The sequence below is a fragment of the Stegostoma tigrinum genome, chromosome 36, assembly GCF_030684315.1.
Source record: "Stegostoma tigrinum isolate sSteTig4 chromosome 36, sSteTig4.hap1, whole genome shotgun sequence".
Lineage (NCBI taxonomy): Eukaryota > Metazoa > Chordata > Chondrichthyes > Orectolobiformes > Stegostomatidae > Stegostoma > Stegostoma tigrinum.
This window is the reverse complement of record NC_081389.1, coordinates 21,544,220-21,565,238: the sequence shown is the minus strand read 5'-3', so window position 1 is coordinate 21,565,238 and position 21,019 is coordinate 21,544,220. Positions and strand designations below refer to the sequence as shown.

Genomic DNA, 21,019 nt, shown 5'->3' with positions numbered 1-21,019 from the left:
TCGTTGAAAAATGAAGGATTAAATTCAAACATTTTTAAAGGTGAATATTTCCTGGGTGCATGGGATCCCGCTGGGTACCAGTTGTACAGATGCAGACTCAGATCTGTCGATCCCAGTACTGCCTCCTACAGATGTCTAGCAATACTGCAGTTAGTTTGGTTCCAACTGACTCAACTTTTGCTCATTAGGGCAGTCCCTGCTTTCAGCCACGTGAACTTCCTCTGGACAGCCTCCAATACATTGATAAGGGGCCCCAAACTGCTTACATTTTTCTAGTTACGCTCTGACTAGTGCTTTGTATAGTTATAGCAAACTCTCCCCATTCCATTCTCTTTGAGATAAGGGCCAGCATTCCATTTGCCTTCCCTGTTCCCCACTGACCTCTCTCTACACCTGTCTCCCAGAATCCTGCTAACATTTCAGACCCCTTAATAAAAACCAGAAGAGCTGCAGATGCTGTAAATCAGGAACAAAAGCAAAGTTGCTGGAAAAAGCTGAGCAGGTCTGGCAGCATCTGTATAGGAGAAAACAGAGTTAACGTTTCTGGTCAGATGGCCCTTCCTCAGAACGGAGGGAGGGTCACTGGACCTGAAACGTTAACTCTGATTTCTCCTCCACAGATGCCGCCAGACCTGCCGAGCTTTTTCCAGCAACTTTGTTATTATTTCAGACCCCTTGACCAGATCACTCTGTCAGCCGTCTGTTTACAAGGTGCCAGACTGTGCGAAGTAAGAGAGGAAACATAACTCCCTTATTGTCTGGCGAAGAGTGGAGGTGAAGGAGTGGCACTCCATCAGGGATTGGGTGAAAGTGAAATGCAGAGACAAAGTATTCCGGTGTTTGGTTTGGAAGTGAGCTTGATCTCTTGGATAGTCTCCATGGCTGCTTAACCTACGGGGTATTTACTCAAGCTGCTGTCTCAACGCCGGGGGAATAAGAATGAGCACCTCCTCATGGCTGAGCTCGCAGTGGGACGGTCAGGCAGCTCCCCAACACCATTATATTTACATTTTGGCACGGCATCAGGAGGCAGCGCTGGACTGGGAGCCACGGTGAGGATTCCTGCCCTGCCATTTAACTAAAGTACTGCCTGGACTCCCACAGTGACAACAGGGAGACAATTCAGCCCATTCAAGCCTGTACTAGCTCTTTGAGTAAGATGCTCCATTTAGCTCTCCTGCCCTCCAAGCCCCACACGTTATTCCTTTCCTGGATGTTTCTCTGGTTGGAAGCTTCCATCCTCATCTTTCACACCCCTCCCAGACTCATCAGCGATCTCCTGGAAGGGAGACAGCAATGTGAGTAGGCCATTCTGCCCATTAAAGTTTTGTGCTATTTTTTGGTCAGTTAGATTTCAGTGGGTTCCCCTTGGTAAGCCCATGCAGCACCCCAAGTCAGGCCATTCGGGTGGGTTTGCTCGTTGGGTTACTAAGGACTTGGGTGAATTATGGTCCTTTTTTCTTGCGGATTTTGTTTTTCAGAAGAGAGCCTCGCAGTCTCCCCAGTGATGAGGAAGAGACAGGGGAAGCTCACGAAGACCTCAGGGCTTGGCAGCACCAACAGTGGACGAAACAGAGAGCTCGTCAGCACTTCCAGGCGACTGAGACCGTGCCAGGAGGTGCCCAGGAGGAGGAGGTTGGTGAAACCCCTGAGGAGTCCATGCCTGAATCAATTACCAGCAAACCGACTGCTGGGAGCACCGGGGAGAGCGAGGAAGAGGCCATGGAGCTGGACGTGGTGAGCTGCGGCCAAGGGGTGGCCGGGGGCTGGAGGGAGAGCCCCTCTGGCGGGACACAGGAGATCCGAGAGACACCCCCAGGCAAACTGGGGAGTGGGCAGGCCGCACCGGGTGAGGGGCGAGATGTGGCACCGGGGCACCGTCTGGCTCACCCATGCTGCCACGCAGACGGGCGGCAGTAGTGAGTCGACTCCGGGGCAGAGCTGCAAGCAGCCGTGCCGAGATGCCATGGTGCAGACGGAGGGCTCGGCGGAGAAACCGCAGATCGAGATCGAGGAGCACATCCTTCCACACCAACCCTGGGCAGAGGATCCACGACACGGACTCCTTCCACAGTCAGGTACTGCACACCACTGCCCCTTGTCCCAGGCACACCCCCCGCCCCCCCACAATCCTCTTCCTCCCTGCCCCTCCTGCTGCTCAGCACCTCCCCTCATTTCTACCCCAGCCCCCTCCTGACCCTGTCGTCCACCACACCTCCTTCCTGGCCCTCCCCTGCTCCCCATACAGCCACTCTTTCCCCCACCTCACTGACCTCACGGTTCCCCAGCCCCCTGCTGTCACTGCTTCTCCCCGACTCCTCCCCCTCCCCGCCCGGCCTTGTACTCTTCTCCTCCACCCCCCCCCCCCCCCCCCCCCCGCACCAATTTCCCCCCTCCCTGCCACACTACCAACCTTCTTCCACCCTGCCCCTCTCCACCCTCCCTACCGTGCCCCACACCCCTCCCCTGTCCCTCCCTGACTACCCCCACCAGTCATGCTCCCGCACTGTTTCTCTACCCCCCCCCCCCCCCCCCGACCCCCAACCAAAGCCCTGTTGCTCCTGCTCTGACCCGTGGCTGTGTGGTGATGGGGTCCTAGCTGCCTCTAACTGGCTGTTTGCTCGTTGTCTCCATTGAAGGAGGATGAGGACTTCGAGCTGCCAGCGCCGCCTCCTGGTCGGCTCCTGCGAGACACGTCCGAACGATCCGGGAGGTGCGCACGATGCTGACCCGGATCATCACTGACGTGTACTACATCGAGACGGGAAAGAGGTGGGAACGCAAAGTAACTGAGGTACCAACCTGTTAGAGGGGGTGTGGGGTGTGGGGCGGGCGGACATTCTACAGTGAGGAGATCTCAGTACCCTCCGGCAGCACGGTGCCCCCTCGGCGCTGACCCTGCGGCAGGGCAGGCGCCCCCTCGGCACTGACCCTGCGGCAGGGCGGGCGCCCCCTCGGCGCCCACAGTGCTCTGGCAGTGGTGTTATTAGGAAGTCCCCAGTTTGGGACTCTCAATGCCGGTGGTGAATCCTAAGTGACTGTGTCTAATGACTGATACGTGTGCACACAGCTGGAATAGTGCCCATTTCACACTGCCCTTTCCTTCCTGCCCATGTGTTGTTTCTTCAGGAGAGTGAGGATCCAGTGGTGGAATGTCGGGAATATGAGAACGAGGTGTCTCCGTCTCGGGCCACTTGCTCCATGACCTCGGGTGACCTCGGTGACATCAGCTCCTTCTCCTCCAAGGCATCGAGTTTACTGCGAGCTTCGAGTGGCACCAGCAGCAGCAGCAGTGTGGGAGGGGGCACTGCCCCTCTGGAACGGGGCAGGGGTACCGCTACCTCCCGAGGAAGGAATGGGGGACCAGACCCTCGAGAGTTTGTAGTGCCCAGCGGCAGAGGAATCCACTCGAAACTGAGGTGGGACCCCACAGAGCGGGAGGGACAGCACGGGGTTAGATACAGAGTAAGGCCTCCTCTACACTGCCCCCATCACACACTCCCAGGACAGGGAGAGCACGGGGCTAGGTACAGAGTAAGGCCTCCTCTACACTGTCCCCCATTAAACACTCCCAGGACAGGGAGAGCACGGGGTTAGATACCAAGTAAGTCTGTCTAAACTGGTTTACTCCCCACCCCCACCCCCACCCAGCCATCAAACTGTCCCAGGACATGGACAGCACAGGGTTAGATACAGAGTAAAGCTCCCTCTACACTGTCCCCATCACACACTCCCAGGTCAGGAAGAGCACGGGGTTAGGTACAGAGTGAAGCCCCCTCTACATTCCCCCCCATCCCTCATCAGACACTCCCAGGGACAGCACAGTGTTAGAGCCGCCACATTGTGGTGTCTCTAGGAATTTTTTGTTGCACTGCTTTGCTTTTGACCAGATTCCTTATTCCCAAAGTTGGAGAGGTCCATCTGCAGCTAGTTGTGTGAGCCTGCTGTTGGGGGGGGTGGTTATTACACTCCCCTGCCAAGGGGGAATGCTTCAGGATATGATGAGATCCTGGTAACACTATCTTCCTTTGTCTAGCCCAAGGAAGGTTGGAGCCCAGTACTGGTCACCGTCCAAACAGCCACTGTCTGGGCTGGCAGAGACTGAGGAGATCGCGATGAGCAACAAACAGACACCTAGAAGCCTCCCAGCTCGCGGCAGGGGCAAACGAGGGCGACCACCCATCAGATCTCTGGTTGGGAGGTGAGTGGTGTTGCTGGTGTGCGTGTGTGCGTGTGTGGGCTGTGCCCAGCAATGAGGCTTTAGACCCCACTATGAGCAGAAAATCCAACCAAAAGCAGCTGCCCTGAGCAGGGTACGGGCTGGGGCATAAACCCACTCTCATCATATTCCTCTGGTTCCCCAATTTAATTTTTATTTTATTCACTCATGGAACATGGGTATCGCTGGCTGAGCCAGTGTTTATTGCCTGTCCCTAGTTGCCCTTGAGAAGGTGGGGGTGAGCTGCCTTCATGAAATCTCTCCATTGCAGAAAGAGGCCATTTGGCCCAATGCACTAAGTCTCTAAGAGTATCCCACGCAGACCCATGTACCTTCCCTGTCTCTGTAACCCTGTGTTTCCCATGGCTTCCCCCCCAACTAACCTGCAAAACCCTGAACGCTACGGGCAATTTCCCATGGCCAGTCCGCCCTAACCTGCACATCTTTGGACTGTGGGAGGAAAGCGGAGCACCCAGGGGGAACCCACACGGACACAGGGAGAATGTGCAAACCCCACACAGACAGTCACCCGAGGCTGGAATTGAGGCCGTTCCCAGAGGCTGAGTGGCAACATTGGTACCCATGTGCTATAGATAAATCCACATTGCCCTTAAGGGGGAGAGTTCTAGGAATTGTTTTTATTTGTTCACGGTACAGGACTCCTGATTGGTGCCTTGTAGATGGTGGATGGGTTTTGGGGAATCAGGAGGTGTGTTCCTGCAGTATTCCCAGCCTCTGACCTGTTCTTGTCACCACTATGTTTGTGTGGTGAGTCCAGTTTACTTTCTGGTCATGGTAACCCCCAGGATAGTAATAGCAGGCCATTCCTGATTTTCAGTCTCTGTTGACACTGGGATTTGAGTTCCACGTTTGTCTTCGGGATTTAATGTGATTCCTTGCGGAGTTGCCTCTGTTCTTTCTCTCTGCTGTTTGATATCTCATGCACATGCTCCCTCACACTCTCCCTGTCTCTCTGTCTGTGTGTGTATCACTCTCTCTCACTCTCTCTCACTCTCTCTCACTCTCTCTCACTCTCTCTCACTCTCTCTCACTCTCTCACTCTCTCTCTCACTCTCTCACTCTCTCACTCTCTCACTCTCTCACTCTCTCACTCTCTCACTCTCTCACTCTCTCACTCTCTCACTCTCTCACTCTCTCACTCTCTCTCTGTGTCTCGCTCTCACTCTCTCTGTGTCTGTGTCTCTGTCACCACCACCTGTTTTCCCCCCCTGATGTCCCACAGGGAGATGATGCAGACTTCACCCAGGGCTCGGGGGGAGAATCCATCAAGTGCCACGTCCCCAGAGGAGGAGCCCTACACCCGGATTGCCGCCCGTGCCCCTGAGAAGGTGGGAGGGGTGCCGTACCCGCGCTCGGCCTCACCGGAGATCCCACAAGCCCAGGGCCCACGTGCTCCCCGCTCCGAGCTCTCGGCCTCTCAGAGCAGCAGCTTCGTGGGTCTGCGAGTGGTCGCCAAGTGGTCATCCAATGGGTATTTCTATTCTGGAGCGATTACCCGTGACTCTGGGGATGGCAAGTACAAGGTGCTGTTTGACGATGGCTATGAGTGTGAAGTGCCTGGCAAAGACATCCTGCTGTGTGACCCCATTCCCGTGGAGACAGAGGTGACTGCCCTGTCTGACGACGAGTACTTCAGCGCAGGTATCTGCTCGTTGTGGGGGCTGGAGGGGGTGGGGTCCACAAGGTGGCTGTGATCCCTATCCCCCTGACCCAGAGGGAGCCCACATTCCGATCCACCGTGCGCTGTTCAAATTTTAAACACACACACATCCTACCTGAAATCTATTACAATCCAGAGTGAGGCTATTCTGCCCCTCGAATCTGTACGCTGACTGCCATTGGCTCTAGCTGATTAGAGCCGATCTCTCCTGTAATTATGTTTCCACGCCTTTCGTTCCTTTGGAGTGGAATTTCCAAATATTTGAAGAAATATTTCCCCTCTGAGTCTGTAAATGACTTTATTCTTTCAAGGAATGAGTATCATGGGTAAGGTTAGCATTTGTCACCTATCCCTAATTGCCCTCTAAATGCATGGTTGTCTATTTCAGAGGGCAGTCAAGTGTCAGTTGCATTGGCTGAGTCTGGAGTCATGGAAATGCTGGACTGACGATGGATATCTCTCTCAAAAGAGTGAGCCTGATGGGCTTTTACAATAATCACTGCTCACTTCATTGTTCCCATGAGACGACACTCTCCCTCACACGTGCTCTCACTCTCACTCTCTCACTATCGTGCACGTGCATGTGAATGTGCACCCACTCCCCCTCTCTCTCACTTGTGAGCATTCCTGTTCCAACCCCCTCGCATTCCCACTCTCTTCCCCACCACCCCCCACCACTCCCCCTCCCCCTCCCCCTCCCCCTCCCCCTCCCCCTCCCCCTCCCCCTCCCCCTCCCCCTCCCCCTCCCCCTCCCCCTCCCCCTCCCCCTCCCCCTCCCCCGCTCCCGCTCCCGCTGTCTCGCGCGCACTCCCGGTTCCCGCACCTCATGCGTGTGCACTCCTGCTCCCCCTGTCCCCCACTCTCGCGCGCGTGCACTCCCGTGCTGCCCCCTCTCTATCTCTCTCTCTTTCTCTCTCTCTTTCTCATGCTCCCACTCCTGCTCCTCTCTCGCTCTCTCTCCCCCTCTCTCTCGGATGGTGTTTCCACTCCCCACACCCCTCTCTCGCGCACATTCTCCCACTCACCACCACCCCTCTCTCTCGCACGCGTTCTCCTGCTCCCCTGCCGCCCCCCACCCCACATCTTGCGTGCGTGCTCCTGCTCCCACTCTCTTCCTTTCCCGTGCATGCACACACACCGCAACACCCCCACCCCAGACAGTCAGCTGGAAGCGGTCCTTTCCATTAGGAATAAATGCACAGCTGCAGCCAGACTCCCTTACCCCTTATCCTTTAATAAAGGTGGTACAGTCATTTTCTTCCACAATAACGTACTGCATTCACAAACAAATCTGGGCAGCACTTATACACTTTATGGTAGGGCCTAGGGGAGTGTTGCTGAACAGAGACCTTGGATTACAGCTTCATATTTCCTAGAAAGTGGAGTCCCAGGTAGACAGGATAGTATCGGCAACATTTGATAGCTTACCTTCACTGATCAGTGCATTGAAATCCCAACTCCTACACTCCATGTTGCGGCTGTACGGGACATTGGTTAGACCACGTTTGCGATACTGTTCTCCCTGCTGTAGGAAAGGTCTTGTTAAATTTGAAAGGGTTTTGAAAAGATTTACAAGGATGTTGCCGGGGTTGGAGGGTTTGAGCTCTAGGGAGAGGCTGAATAGACTGGGGCTATTTTCCCTGGAATATCAGAGACTGAGGGGTGACCTTACAGGGGTTTATAAAATTGTGGATCAGGTGAGTAGCCATTGTCTTTTTTTGCAGGATAGGGGAGTCCAAGCAACTAGAGGAGCATAGGTTTAAGGTGAAGGGGTAAAGATTTAAAAGGGACTTGAGGGGTAACATGCAGAGGGTGGTGTGAGTATGGAATGAGCTGCCAGAGGAAGTGGTGGAGGCTGGTACATTTACACCATTTAAAAGGCATCTGGATGGGTACATGAATAGGAAGGGTTTAGAGGGAAAAGGGCCAAATTCTGGCAAATGGGTCTGAATGGGATGTCTGGTTTGCATGGACGAGTTGGGCCAAAGGGTCTGTTTCACTGCTGTGTGACTTTATCATACCAAATTTATCTGAACCCAGCAGCAACAAATCTCTTGACTTCTTTTTGAAAAATAAAAATTGCTTTTCTGTTCTGTACACAGCTCTATGGGTGTCCCTGCAGCACACGGGCTGCAGCAGTTGGAGAACACTCCTTGTCTGGGGCAATAAGGGATGGGGAATAAGTGTAGGCCCAGTCAGCGACATCCATGTCTTTCCACAGAGGATGGTATCAATCCTTGCACCGTCTCCCAGGGGATGCGGTGTTTGCTGGGAGCACTCGGGGCTTTCGATGCTGGAGGGAAGTGTAACAGTGATTCCTGGGACTAAGGTTTGATGGGTGAGAGACTGGGTCAGTTAGGACTATAACTGACTGGGGTTTCAGACAATGAAGGGGCACTCTCATGGAAAGCTATAAAACTCTGTTAGGTCCACAGAGGGTTAGGATGGAAAGGATGTTATAGAACATAGAACATAAAACATAACAGCACAGTACAGGCCCTTTGGCCCTCAATGTTGTGCCGACCTGTCATACCGATCTCAAGCCCATCTAACCTACACTATTCCATGTACGTCCATATGCTTATCCAATGATGACTTAAATGTACCTAAAGTTGGCGAATCTACTACCGTTGCAGGCAAAGCGTTCCATTCCCTTACTACTCTGAGTAAAGAAACTACCTCTGACATCTGTCACCCCTCAATTTAAAGCTATGCCCCCTCGTGCCCGCCGTCACCATCCGAGGAAAAAGGCTCTCCCTATCCACCCTATCTAACCCTCTGATTATTTTATATGTTTCAATTAAGTCACCTCTCAACCTTCTTCTCTCTAATGAAAACAGCCTCAAGTCCCTCAGCCTTTCCTCATAAGACCTTCCTCCATACCAGCAACATCGTAGTAAATCTCCTCTGCACCCTTCCAAAGCTTCACATCCTTCTTATAATGCGGTGACCAGAATTGTACACAATACTCCAAGTGCGGCCGCACCCAGAGTTTTTGTACAGCTGCAGCATAACCTCTTGGTTCCGGAACTCGATCCCTCTATTAATAAAAGCTAAAACACTGTATGCCTTCTTAACAGCCCTGTCAACCTGGGTGGCAACTTTCAAGGATCTGTGTACATGGACACTGAGATCTCTCTGCTCATCTACACTACTAAGAATCTTACCATTAGCCCTGTACTTTGCCTTCTGGTTACTCCTACAAAGTGCATCACCTCACACTTGTCTGCATTAAACTCCATTTGCCACCTCTCAGCCCAACTCTGCAGCTTATCTATGTCTCTCTGCAACCTACAGCATCCTTCGTCACTATCCACAACTCCACCGACCTTAGTGTCGTCTGCAAATTTATTAACCCATCCTTCTACGCCCTCATCCAGGGTCATTTATAAAAATGACAAACAGCAGTGGACCCAACACCGACCCTTGCGGTACACCACTAGTAACTGGTCTCCAGGATGAACATTTCCCATCAACTACCACCCTCTATCTTCTTTCAGCAAGCCAATTTCCGATCCAAACTGCTATATCTCCCACAATTCCATTCCTCCGCATTTTGTACAATAGCCTATTGTGGGGAACCTTATCAAACACCTTGCTGAAATCCATATACACCACATCAACCGGTTTACTCTCATCTACCTGTTTTGATCACCTTCTCAAAGAACTCAATAAGGTTTGTGAGGCACGACCTTCCCTTCACAAAACGGTGGCTGACTATCCCTAATCAATTTATTCTTTTCTAGATGATTATAAATCCCTTATCCCTTATAACCTTTTCCAACACTTTACCAACAACTGAGGTAAGGCTCACTGGTCTATAATTACCAGGGTTGTCTCTACTGCCCTTCTTGAACAGGGGAACCACATTTGCTATCCTCCAGTCATCTGGCACTATTCCTGTAGACAATGACGAGTTAGAGATCAATGCCAAAGGCTCGGCAATCTCCTCCCTGGCTTCCCAGAGGATCCTAGGATAAATCCCATCCAGCCAGGGGACTTATCTACCTTCACCCTCTGTAGGATTTCCTAATACCTCTTCCTTGTGAACCTCAATCCCACCTAGTCTAGTAGCCTGTATCTCAGTATTCTCCTCGACAACATTGTCATTTTCTAGAGTAAATACTGTTGAAAAATATTCACTTAGCACTTCCCCCTATCTCATCTGACTCCACACACAACTTACCACTACTATCCTTAATTGGGCCTGATCTTACTCTTGTCATTCATTTATTCCTTAAATACCTATAGAAAGCCTTCGGGTTTACCCTGATCCTATCCGCCAACAACTTCTCATGTCTGCTCCTGGCTTTTCTGAGCTCTCTCTTTAGGTCTTTCCTGGCTACCTCGTAGCCCTCAAGCGCCCTAACTGAGCCTTCATGTCTCCATCCTAACATAAGCCTTTTTCTTCCTCTTGACCAGAGATTCCACCTCCTTCATAAACCACGGCTCCCGCACTCTACAGCTTCCTTCCTGCCTGACAGGTACATGCTTATCTAGGACACACAGGAGCTTTTCCTTGAATAAGCTCTACATTTCTAATGTGCCCATCCCCTGCAGTTTCCTTCCCCATCCTATGCTTCCTAAATCTTGCCTAATCTCATCGTAGATAATGGGAACTGCAGATGCCTGGAGATTCCAAGATAATAAAATGTGAGGCTGGATGAACACAGCAGGCCAAGCAGCATCTCAGGAGCACAAAAGCTGACGTTTCGGGCCTAGACCCTTCATCTCATCGTAATTGCCTTTCCCCCAGCTATAACTCTTGCCCAGTGGTATACACCTATCCCTTTCCATCACTAAAGTAAACATACAGAATTGTGATAGCTATCACCAAAGTGCTCACCTACTTCCAAATCTAACACCTGGCCGGGCTCATTACCCAGTACCAAATCTAATGTGGCTTCGCCCCTTGTTGGCCTATCTACATACTGTGTCAGGAAGCCCTCCTGCACACACTGGACAAAAACTGACCCATCTATAGTACTCGAACTATAGTGTTTCCCAGTCAATATTTGGAAAGTTGAAGTCCCCCATGACAACTACCCTGTTTCTCTCACTCCTATCGAGAACCATCTTTGCTATCCTTTCCTCTACATCTCTGGAACTATTCGGAAGCCTATAGAAAACTCCAACAGGGTGACCTCTCCTTTCCTGTTTCTAACCTCAGCCCATACTACCTCAGTTGATGAGTCCCCAAACATCCTTTCTGCAACTGAAATAATGTCCTTGACCAACAATGCCACACCTCCCCCTCTTTTACCACCTTCTCTGCTCTTACCGAAACATCTAAATCCTGGAACTTGCAAACAACCATTCCTGTCCCTGCTCTATCCATGTCTCCGAAATGGCCACAACATCGAAGTCCCAGGGACCCATGCTGCAAGATCACCCACCTTATTCCGGACGCTCCTGGCATTGAAGTAGACACACTTCAAACCAACTTCTGCTTGCCGGTGCCATCTTGCTTCCCTGAAACTTTATTTCGGACCACCCTACTCTCAACCTTTTCTATACTCGAACTACAATTTTGGTTCCCATCCCCCTGCTGAATTAGTTTAAACCCACCCGAATAGCCTTAGCAAATTTTCCCCCCAGGATATTGGTACCCCTCTGGTTCAGGTGAAGACCATCTTGCTTGTAGAGGTCCCACCTACCCCAGAAAGAGCCCCAATTATCCAAGAATCCACAACCCTCCCTCCTGCACCATCCCTGTAGCCACGTGTTCAACTCCTCTCTCTCTCCCTATTCTTCGCCTCACTAGCACGTGGCACGGGGCAACAAACCAGAGACAATAACTCTGTTCGTCCTAGCTCTCAGCTTCCATCCTAGCTCCCTGAATTTCTGCCTTAAATCCCCATCTCTCTTCCTACCTATGTCGTTGGTGCCAGTGTTCCTGATGACTGGGGATGCTCACAGTCTCAGGATAGGAGTAGGACTGATGTAAGAATCTTTTTTTTGTGATGGGTTTATTGAAACTTCTGCTACTGAATGTGTTTGAGGCCAAAACGTTGGACGCTTTCACAAAGGAGTTAGACAGAGTTCATTGGTTAAAGGGATCGGAAGATGTTGGGAGGAAGTGGGGACAGGGTAAGGAGTCGGATGATCAGTCATTATTGTGCAGATAGAATAGCAGAGCAGACTGAAAGGGCCGAATGGCCTATTCCTGCTCTTGTTTGGACATTTGTGGCTGCGCAGGTGCTCGGTGTTTTGGGTGATGTGGATGTGGCAGTGTTCCAGCCCCCCTCTGGGAGAGAAGACTGGTGTGTCATCAGGGGCGAGGGTAAATGTCCCGTTGGTGCTCTGCCCACAGGGATCGTGAAAGCTCACAGGAAGGGAGGCCGAAGAGTTTTACTACTGTATCGAGAAGGACGGCCTGCAGAAGTGGTACAAGAGGATGGCAGTCATCCTGTCGCTGGAGCAGGGCAACCGGCTCAGGGAACAGTTTGGGCTCGACCCCTGCGAGGTCACCACCCCTCTCACCATGGCAGCTGACATCAGCTTGGGTAAGCGGGTACCGTAGCTCCCACCAGGGGTGTGGGGACAATCTCTGTGCTGCATGTTGCCGTGGGTGCCACCATCCCTTGGTAGACCCTTCATTCCTTGCTCAGGCCCCAGCAGTGAACGCAGTCGGGCTGTTCGACTGCAGCAGGCATCGCTGAACCTGATCTCCTTACCTGTTGCGAGGTAGGTGGCTGGAATTCCTGGCCCATTTCATTGGTGGGAAGGGCGGGGGTTGGTTTTGGGAGGGGGTGTTTTGAGTGGGGGTCGGGGGACTTTGGAGAAGGAATTGGCCATTCTGTGTGGGTGCACCTGGATAAACCCTGGCATTGCCCTCTTACAGATGACTGAGTGCAGAGTGGGCAGTAGGTACATGTGAGCCAGAACAACGTCTGACCACCAGGAGGCCATTCAGCATCTCATGTTTTTGCTATCTCTTTAAAAAGACGCCTCCAAGTAGATCCACTCTCCTTTTTTTGCCCAATGTAACCCCTCTGTTTATTTGATTTCTCCATTTTCCAAGGAATTTGTTTCCTTTCAGGAAACACGCTCCTGGTCACAGCAGCTCAGTGTGTTAAGAAAACATCCTCTCATCGCCCCGAGACTTTCTCACTAATTTACTGAAACCAGTGTCCTCTGGTTTCATACCAGCCTGCCATTTCTGTCGGCCTGCTGTCAGAATCTTACATCGTTTTGGACAGCTACATTCGGCAACTTACAGAAGCACAATCTCACCCCCTACCCTCCCCCCCTTCACTCCTCACAAACCTGTCACCTTGTGGCATGGTCACTGTTCAGATGTTTCAGGGTGGCACGGTGCCCCAGTGGTTAACGCTGCTGCCTCACAGCGCCAGGGACCCGGGTTCAATTCCAGCCTCTGTGTGGAGTTTGCACATTCTCCCCGTGTCTGCGCGGGTTTCCTCCCACAGCCCAAAGATGTGCAGGCTGGGGTGGGTTGGCCATGAGAAATTACCCATAGTGTCCAGGGATGTACAGCCGTGCAAGGTTACCGGTAGCAGGGCTTGGGTTTGAGTGGGAGGGTCACTGTGAACTTGAAGGGCTGAATGGCCTGTTTCCACACAGTAGGGATTCTATTCCTCCTGAGGAAGATGTCCAGACTTTCAGTATGGCTGAGGTCCCAGTCAGTGGGTTACAAATGTTTGGTATGAATTCCTCGCTCGTTTCATTCTGTTGTTTGAATTTTACAAGGCAGTGTAAATTAATTAACTGTCCTCGCTATGTATTGGACCCACTGGACCTCTCTGACCCTCTAATCTCTCCAGCCCTGTGATGCTGAGCTACTCATATACAGCTGGCCAAAATCACTTGGGGCCCCTATTTCTGTCTCTTTCCGCCCCCCCACTTTATAACAGGTTTTTTTCTTTGTTCAAACCCAGAGACTTCTGTCATCGGGCTGCGTGGCTCCGAGTCTCTCACCGATGGCTGAAGTCCCAACAATGTGCTGTGGGAGATTTTGTCACTGGGGGCGTTTCAGGGTGCTACACAAATGCAGGGTCTGGTTGAACGGCTGGGCCAGAGCAGCTGTCTGGGGCCCAGTTGTTCAACCACACCTTGCATTTACGTAACGCCTTTTAAGTACAGTAATGAAGCCTGTTGGGGGATTTTGTCGAGGTGTTGCCCTTAGGTCCGGTAGTGATGATGAGGGTTCCCTCTGCCCTGTGGGGTGTGTCTCTGGTGACGAGGCAATGTCTTGTTGCGACAGATAACCTGGTGGAAGGGAAGCGTAAACGCCGCACCAACGCTGGGCCCAGTACTCCGACCCGGAAACAGGGGGAGAGCCCCCGGAGCCCGGCCTTCTCTGGGAAACGGAAGCTGATGGGCTCGGATGAGGAGCGCTCGCCAGCGAAACGTGGTCGGAGACCGGGAACTACAAAATCCGGTAATGGCCGGGCTGTTTGGGGGAAGGGGGAAGGAAGGTAGCAGCTCATGTCGAGGCCATTCATCCATTGTGGCTCTGCTAGCTCCTTGTGAGAGCGATGTCTTTTATCACAAGCCTCCTCCCTTTTACTTACGGCTATTGACCCAGGTCCCTTTAGAGGTTGGGTATATTGGAGAGCGCCTTCAGCTCACCAGGCATTCCCAGCGGAGATGCGGAGGTTGTAGTGAGCAGGAATGTTGACGTTGAGTCAGAGTGTACTGAGACATTGCAAGGATTTGACAGGGGTAGGGGGAGGCCCACATAAACACAGTATCTCCACTTTTGTGCTGTGGGATTCAATCTAGAGACCCTTGACCGTGACCCTGACCTGTAAAAGATATTAATGAATCCAACTGGGAGTCGAGGAGTAACATCTCCATCTGAAGAATAGAGAGAAGGTGAAACTTTTGTGACGGGGATGGGGGAAATGGAGTCGAGGTCCAGCTCTGTTTTGAAGTGATGCTGGCTAATTTGGGGCAGAAGAGAACAGAGCAGGACCAGGCTGTGAAGATTGGAGGAGGCTAGACCGTGCGGGGGGCGGGAAGCGGTGGTGGGGGGTGGGGGTGGGTAGTCACAGGTGGGCAGAAGGGCCTGCTTCTGTAGATTCTATGTAACGAGCTGTGCTTTCCACACTACAGCAATTCTGAAGCCGACTGGGTTTCTCAGTCCCTCCGAGGGGGAGGTCTCCAGCGAATCCAGCTCCATGTTGGAAACCCAGCATGGCCCCATCCCAAAAAGACCCACCCTGTTTGTGGGGTATGCCTTCATCCTGACAGCAGCGAGTGAGTCAGACCGCAGGACCAACAAGCAAGCTCAGCCCGATGGAGCCATCAGCAGCGAGGAAGAGGAGGGTGAGATCGTCTGCCCTGGCTCCCGCGCAGTCCCCAAACCATCCCCCCCTCCCCCATCATTGTCTCACCATCCTACCCTCCCCCCATCACCATCTCACCATTCCACCTCCCCAATCAACCGTCTCTCCATTCCCCCGCCAATCACCGTCTCACCATCCCCCCCCCCCATCCCCCCCATCACCGTCTCACCATTCCCCCCATCCCCCCATCACCGTCTCACCGTTCCCCCCCATCACCGTCTCACCACCCCCCCCATCACCGTCTCACCATCCCCCCATTACCGTCTCACCATTCCCCCCCCCAATCACCGTCTCACCATTCTCCTCCCCCCGTCACTGTCTCACCGTTCCCCCCCCCATCTCCCCCATCACCGTCTCACCACCCCCCCATCCCCCCATTACCGTCTCACCATTCTCCTCCCCCCCACCCCCCAACGTCTCACGGTTCCCACCCCATCTCCTCCATCACCGTCTCACCATACCCCCCATCCCCCCCCATCACCGTCTCACCGTTCCCCCCCCATCCCCCCCATCACCGTCTCACCATTCCCCCCATCACCGTCTCACCGTTCCCCCCCATCACCGTCTCACCACCCCCCCCCATCCCCCCATCACCGTCTCACCATCCCCCCATTACCGTCTCACCATTCCCCCCCAATCACCGTCTCACCATTCTCCTCCCCCCGTCACTGTCTCACCGTTCCCCCCCCCATCTCCCCCATCACCGTCTCACCACCCCCCATCCCCCCATTACCGTCTCACCATTCTCCTCCCCCCCACCCCCAACGTCTCACGGTTCCCACCCCATCTCCTCCATCACCGTCTCACCATACCCCCCATCACCGTCTCACCGTTCCCCCCCCCCATCTCCCCCATCACCGTCTCACCATACCCCCCATCACCGTCTCACCATTCCCCCCGCCATCACCGTCTCACCACCCCCCCCCATCCCCCCATCACCGTCTCACCACCCCCCCATCCCCCCATTACCGTCTCACCATTCCCCCCAATCACCGTCTCACCATTCTCCCCCCCCCTCACCGTCTCACCGTTCCCCCCCCATCTCCCCCATCACCGTCTCACCGTTCCCCCCCCCCCATCTCCCCCATCCACCGTCTCACCATACCCCCCATCTCCCCCATCACCATCTCACCATACCCCCCATCCCCCCCATCACCGTCTCACCGTTCCCCCCGCCATCACCGTCTCACCACCCCCCCATTCCCCATCACCGTCTCACCATACCCCCCATCCCCCCATCACCGTCTCACAATACCCCCCATCCCCCCATTACCGTCTCACCATTCCCCCACAATCACCGTCTCACCATTTCCCCCCACAATCACCGTCTCACCATTCCCCCCAATCACCGTCTCACCATTCCCCACAATCACCGTCTCACCATTTCCCCCCATCATCGTCTCACCATCCCCTCCTCATCTCTCCCATCTCCCCCATCACTGTCTCACCATCCCCTGTCTCACCATCTCCCCCATCAGCGTCCTACCATTCCTCCCCCCCCCACCCATCTCCCCCATCACCATCTCACCATTCCCCCCATCACTACCTCACCATCCACCCCACCCACCATCACCGTTTCACCATCCACTCCCACCCCCACCATCACACCATCCCCCCCATCTCCCCCATCGCCATCCTAACCATTCCTCCCGCCCATCTCCCCCAGCACCATCTCACCATTACCCCCCCCATCACTGTCTCACCATTCTCCCCCCCCATCACCCTCTCACCATTCCCCCCCCACCACCATCACTGTCTCACCATTTCCCCCCGTCACCGTCTCACCATCCACCCCCTCCCACCGTCACCGTCTCTCCATCATCGCACGCCACCCCCACCCCCCCGCCCCCGCCCCCAAAATCCCATCTCTCCATTGTGTCTCACCTTGTTTACTATTTGATCATCATGGCCAAGCCTACAGCAGCTGGTGATGGCAATAAGGTTAGGGTTCAGAGGGAGAGCTGGGAATGTGAAACATGGCGAGAAAGAGAGAGGTGGGGGACACCGCTGCAGAATGGGGGTAATGGGGAGAGAGGGGTTTGGTCATAAGGGTGGGTACAGGGAGACAGGTTGGGGAGAGAGACAGGCCATTGGGGGTTTTGGAGGGGACTGAGACAGGGAGTCGGGGGGGCGGGGATTGCGGAGGGATGGGGGAGGGGTAGGTAGTAATCTTTTTAGTCTCTAGCCAATCCCTGTGAGACTTTGTGTGTGGTTTTTAATTAACCCGTTCAGAGATGTTAAGATACACCACCTCAGGGGGCAAGTGGGACTTGAGCCTGGGACTCCTGGCCCAGAGGTAGGGACGTTAGCCCTGTGACCCAAAAGCTTATTCTGGTGACTTTGCTAACTGCATCACGTGTTCCCACCCCAGCTTTTGGGATATGTGGGGATGGGGGTGTCAGGAGTAGGTGGAAGCTGAGTTAGTAAGTGGTGAGTGTACAGGTTCATCTGTCTCCACAGTGATGTGCGTACAGACTCTGAGATCTTGGGGGGGCGGGGAGGGGGGGTCTGCTCTTTGGCAGAGGGGGAATGGAATAGAAACACCTCCCTGCCTGCACTGAGCATGGGTGAGGGCTCGTGCTCAGATCTGACTGTGTCCCTGTTTATCTGTTAGAGTTTGTGGAGACCGCAGCCTACAACAAACAGTACACTGAGAGGCAGCTCCGAGCTGGTGGGGGCTACATCCTGCAGGATTTCAATGAAGCCCAGGTAAGGGAAACATTGGTTCCCGCCCCACCCACCCAACCCCTCCCTGATCTCGGGGGAGACAGCCGAAGGCAGTGAGCTCAAGATGAGGCTGTTCTCAACAAGACTTGCATTTATATAGTGCCTTTCCCCAGCTCGGGACACCCTGAAGCACTTTACAGCCCCCATTGAAGTGTAGCAGCGCTGCAAATTTGTGCAAGATCCCACAAACAGCAATGTGACAATGTTGTTGGCTGAGGGATAAGTATTGGCCAGGACAGTTAGGGAGACTGCACCATGCCCGCCCTTCAGAGGCTGGGGATCTGTTACAACCGAGAGAGAGGGAAGGCAGAGCCTTCTGATTTAACAATTAATCAGACAGATGGTATCTCTCTGCCAGGGCAGCACTCCCTCCAGCTTGTTACTGTCTGTAAGCCTGGTGGATAGACTAGCTCCTCTGCAGTGGGCTGAACAAGGGGAGGCAATGGCCTGGTGGTATTATCACTGGACTGTTAACCCAGAGACCCAGATAATGTTCTGGGGGTCAGAGTTTGAATTCTGTCAGAGCAGATGGTGGAATTTGAAATCTGTAAAATATCTGGAGTTAACAATCTAATGATGGCCATGAACCCGTTGCCGATTGTTGGGAAAAAACCCATCTGGTTCACTAATGTCCTTCAGGGAAAGAAACTGCCATCCTTAACTGGTCTGGCCTATATGTGACTCCAGACCCCACAGCAATGTAGTTGACGCTGAGCTGCCCTCTGGGCAATTAGGGATGGGCAATAAATGCTGGACTGGCCAGCGACACCCTCATCCTGTGAGTGAATAAACTTAAAAACACACGTGACAGACTCCTGACTCTGAACTGTCCCTTTTCACAATGGACAGGCACACAGTGCTCAGTGAGAGCCTGCTACAGGTGCAGTATGCAGTAACTGACACGTTATAGCAATCCCCAGGAGAGTGTGTGTGGTGTCTGTGTCAGAGAGAGAGAGAGAGAGAGAGAGGAACGAGCCTCCCAGTGCACACCCACCGCTTTAAAATAACAATGTGCATTCTCTCTGATCCAGGGGTGGGAGAAAGAGAAAGAGAGAGAGAGAGAGAGCACCCCTCAGAGTGTCCCTGGCAGGTTATGGCAGCTGGAGTGCCTGATTTTCACGCCAGTTAGATTCAGCACTGAGATTGACATCAACTCTCTCTTAAAGTGTGGCCCAGTTTGTGTGAAACCCAGCACCTCTTCAGCGAAAGCTCTACTGTGTAGAGGTGTTGACACTCTGAGTCAGACTAATGTTTTCCCGGGGTTGTGTTTCAGTGTAAAGCTGCATACCAGTGTATCCTGATCGCTGACCAGCACTGTCGGACAAAGAAGTACTTCCTGTGTATTGCCAGTGGAGTCCCGTGTGTGTCGAACCTCTGGTTAGGGACAGCTGCCTGGCCAGTCAGCTCCAGCCATACAGAATTACCTGCTTCCAGCAGGATACAGCGTGAGGCTGACCGCATCCTGGAATGGTAAGAGCACGGAATCTCCCCTTACTGCATCGGGTTTTCACTTGTGTACCCCACAGAATCTACACCTCCCCACCCATTCTACTCCCCAGCCCCATCGCTGAGTCTACTCCTCACACAGTCAACCCCCCCCACCACTTCTGCACCGCCATCTCTGTCGCTAACTCCACCCACAGCCTCACCCCCCCCGACATCACTGACTCTATTCCCCCCCTCCCACAGCGTCACACCCCCCTCCTACAGCCTCACCCCCCCCGATATCACTGACTCTATCCCCCCCCTCCTACAGCCTCACATCCCCCTCCTACAGCCTCTCACCCCCCCCACAGCCTCACAACCCCCCCCCCCACAGCCTCCCCCCGCCGATATCACTGACTCTATCCCCCTCCTACAGCCTCACACCCCCCCCACAGCCTCACAACCCCCCCCCCCACAGCCTCCCCCCGCCGATATCACTGACTCTATCCCCCCCCCCTACAGCCTCACTACAGCCTCACACAACCCCCACAGCCTCACGCCCCCGATATCACTGACTCTATCCCCCCCCCCTACAGCCTCACTACAGCCTCACACAACCCCCACAGCCTCACCCCCCCCGATATCACTGACTCTATCCCCCCCCCTCCTACAGCCACCCCCCCTCCTACAGCCTCACCCCCCCGATATCACTGACTCTATCCCCCCTCCCACAGCCTCATCTTTGTTCAAGACACGTGAAACTTTGAAGTTGATGTGATCTCAATGACCTTGTCTCCTTTCCAATATATTCATGCTTCCTGTTTGCCTCCTCCCTCCTCTCTTTCTTTCACCCCTCCCTCCCTCCTCTCATTCGTTCTTTCTTTCTTTCTTTCTTTCCTTCTTTCCTTCTTTCTTTCCTTCCTTCTTTCCTTCCTTCTTTCTTTCTTTCCTTCTTTCCTTCCTTCCTTCTTTCTTTCTTTCTTTCTTTCTTTCTTTTCTTTCTTTCTTTCTTTCTTTCTTTCTTTCTTTCTTTCTTTCTCTCTTTCTTTCTCTCTTCTTTCTTTCTCTCTCTCTTTCTTTCTCTCTCTCTTTCTTTCTCTCTCTCTTTCTTTCTCTCTCTCTTTCTTTCTCTCTCTCTTTCTTTCTCTCTCTTCTTTCTTTCTCCCCTTCCTCCCACCCCCCCCTCGTTCTCCCCTCCCTCCCTCCCTCCCCTCTCGTTCTCCCCTCCCCCTCCGTCCCTGTTGTTCACTGCTCCCTCTTTGCTCTCTCGATTCCTCAGGCATCCCCGGAGCACTCCGTTCAAGAACATGAAGCTGCTGCTCGTGTCGGACCAGCAGAAGGCTTCCTCAGCCTGTGGTCGGAGATCCTGATGATGGGAGGGGCAATGTCAGTTAGGCAGCACAACTCCTCAGCTCACAATAAAGGTCAGCGCTAGCCGGACCCAAACACTCGGTCCTGGGGTTGTGGGGGATGGGGGGGAGGGATATCCGTGACGTTGTGGGAAATCTGTACGCTGTACTTGCTTTACTATTGAAATAGGAAGGCGGGATAATGTACATAAAATGTGGAGTTTTGAAAATGAGGATTGGAGCAATCCTTTACACTGTCCCCCATCAAACACTGCCAGGATAGGAAGAGCACGGGGTTCAATACAGA

At 53.3% G+C, this 21,019-nt stretch overlaps 1 protein-coding gene across 1 annotated transcript in view; it reads left to right on the top strand.

The window, feature by feature from the left end:
* tp53bp1 (tumor protein p53 binding protein, 1) overlaps positions 1 to 21,019 on the top strand; it is a 128,269-nt gene that overhangs the window by 104,455 nt on the left and 2,795 nt on the right. Inside the window, 18 exon segments of the mRNA XM_059640190.1 lie at positions 1,482 to 1,919; positions 2,075 to 2,078; positions 2,640 to 2,685; positions 2,688 to 2,794; positions 3,130 to 3,419; positions 4,037 to 4,201; positions 5,463 to 5,881; positions 12,214 to 12,236; positions 12,238 to 12,406; positions 14,125 to 14,301; positions 14,979 to 15,191; positions 17,826 to 17,920; positions 19,212 to 19,317; positions 19,320 to 19,352; positions 19,355 to 19,381; positions 19,384 to 19,408; positions 20,643 to 20,701; positions 20,704 to 20,787. Coding sequence (XP_059496173.1) covers positions 1,482 to 1,919; positions 2,075 to 2,078; positions 2,640 to 2,685; positions 2,688 to 2,794; positions 3,130 to 3,419; positions 4,037 to 4,201; positions 5,463 to 5,881; positions 12,214 to 12,236; positions 12,238 to 12,406; positions 14,125 to 14,301; positions 14,979 to 15,191; positions 17,826 to 17,920; positions 19,212 to 19,317; positions 19,320 to 19,352; positions 19,355 to 19,381; positions 19,384 to 19,408; positions 20,643 to 20,701; positions 20,704 to 20,787 — 2,480 coding nt within the window.